General features: G+C 33.5%; 1 protein-coding gene across 1 annotated transcript in view; it reads left to right on the plus strand.

Moving 5' to 3' along the window:
• Window positions 1–785, plus strand: part of LOC107575374 (mucin-5AC-like) — a gene marked incomplete at its 3' end in the record, with an annotated part of 46,748 nt that overhangs the window by 2,654 nt on the left and 43,309 nt on the right. The window contains exons 4-6 of the mRNA XM_016261761.1: window positions 163–273; window positions 409–478; window positions 590–727. Coding sequence (XP_016117247.1) covers window positions 163–273; window positions 409–478; window positions 590–727 — 319 coding nt within the window. The remainder of the gene's footprint in view (window positions 1–162; window positions 274–408; window positions 479–589; window positions 728–785) is intronic.

The raw sequence follows: 785 nt of genomic DNA on the forward strand, positions 1-785 counted from the left end.
ATGCTTAAAATGCTGTTTTATAGAGTATTTTGTTATTATTCATTTGACCTTAGAAATTCACCTGAAATCAAACCAACTTTATTATGTATTACATGTTGCACAGATGAATGTTTCTGGCAAAATGTCACATCATTATGTGCTGGTGTCACATCTGTATTTCAGCAGACCAGTGACAATGAGTTTACAGTTTTGGGGGATCTGATGAAATGCGATTTCACTGACACTGAAACATGTCTGAAGGCAGTAACTCTTTCTCTCTCAAAGAGGAACACAGTAAGTTATTGCAAATTCAAAATTCAATTTATATCACTACTACAGTTAATTTATTTGCATAGTATTTTTTAATCCTTCTCAGAGAATCTCTTTGCATTTGAATCTGTCCTTGCAAATGAATGTTGCGAATTTTAGGTGTTCAGCATCCAGTCTGATGGAAAAGTATTTGTTAATAAAACGTATTCACAGCTCCCTCTTTCCATAGGTAGGTTATCAATTCAGTTTGCTTTTCTTGCAATTTTACAACACATTGTTCTTAAGAGAAATATAATTAAATAACTAAACAGCACAAAACTAACTATTTTTTTTTCTGTAGCTGACGTGATGATTTTCAAACCCACCACATTTTTCATCATCGTCCAGACATCTTTTGGGCTTGAGCTGGAGATCCAGCTCATATCAGTAATGCAGGTTTACATAAAAGTTGATGCGACTTACAAGCAGAAAACAAATGGTAAGAAAAGTTGTAGGTTACACTTTATTTCGATAGTCCACTTTAGACATTCTACTAA

This window comes from Sinocyclocheilus grahami, unplaced genomic scaffold, assembly GCF_001515645.1.
Source record: "Sinocyclocheilus grahami isolate Dianchi unplaced genomic scaffold, SAMN03320097.WGS_v1.1 scaffold2599.1, whole genome shotgun sequence".
NCBI lineage: Eukaryota > Metazoa > Chordata > Actinopteri > Cypriniformes > Cyprinidae > Sinocyclocheilus > Sinocyclocheilus grahami.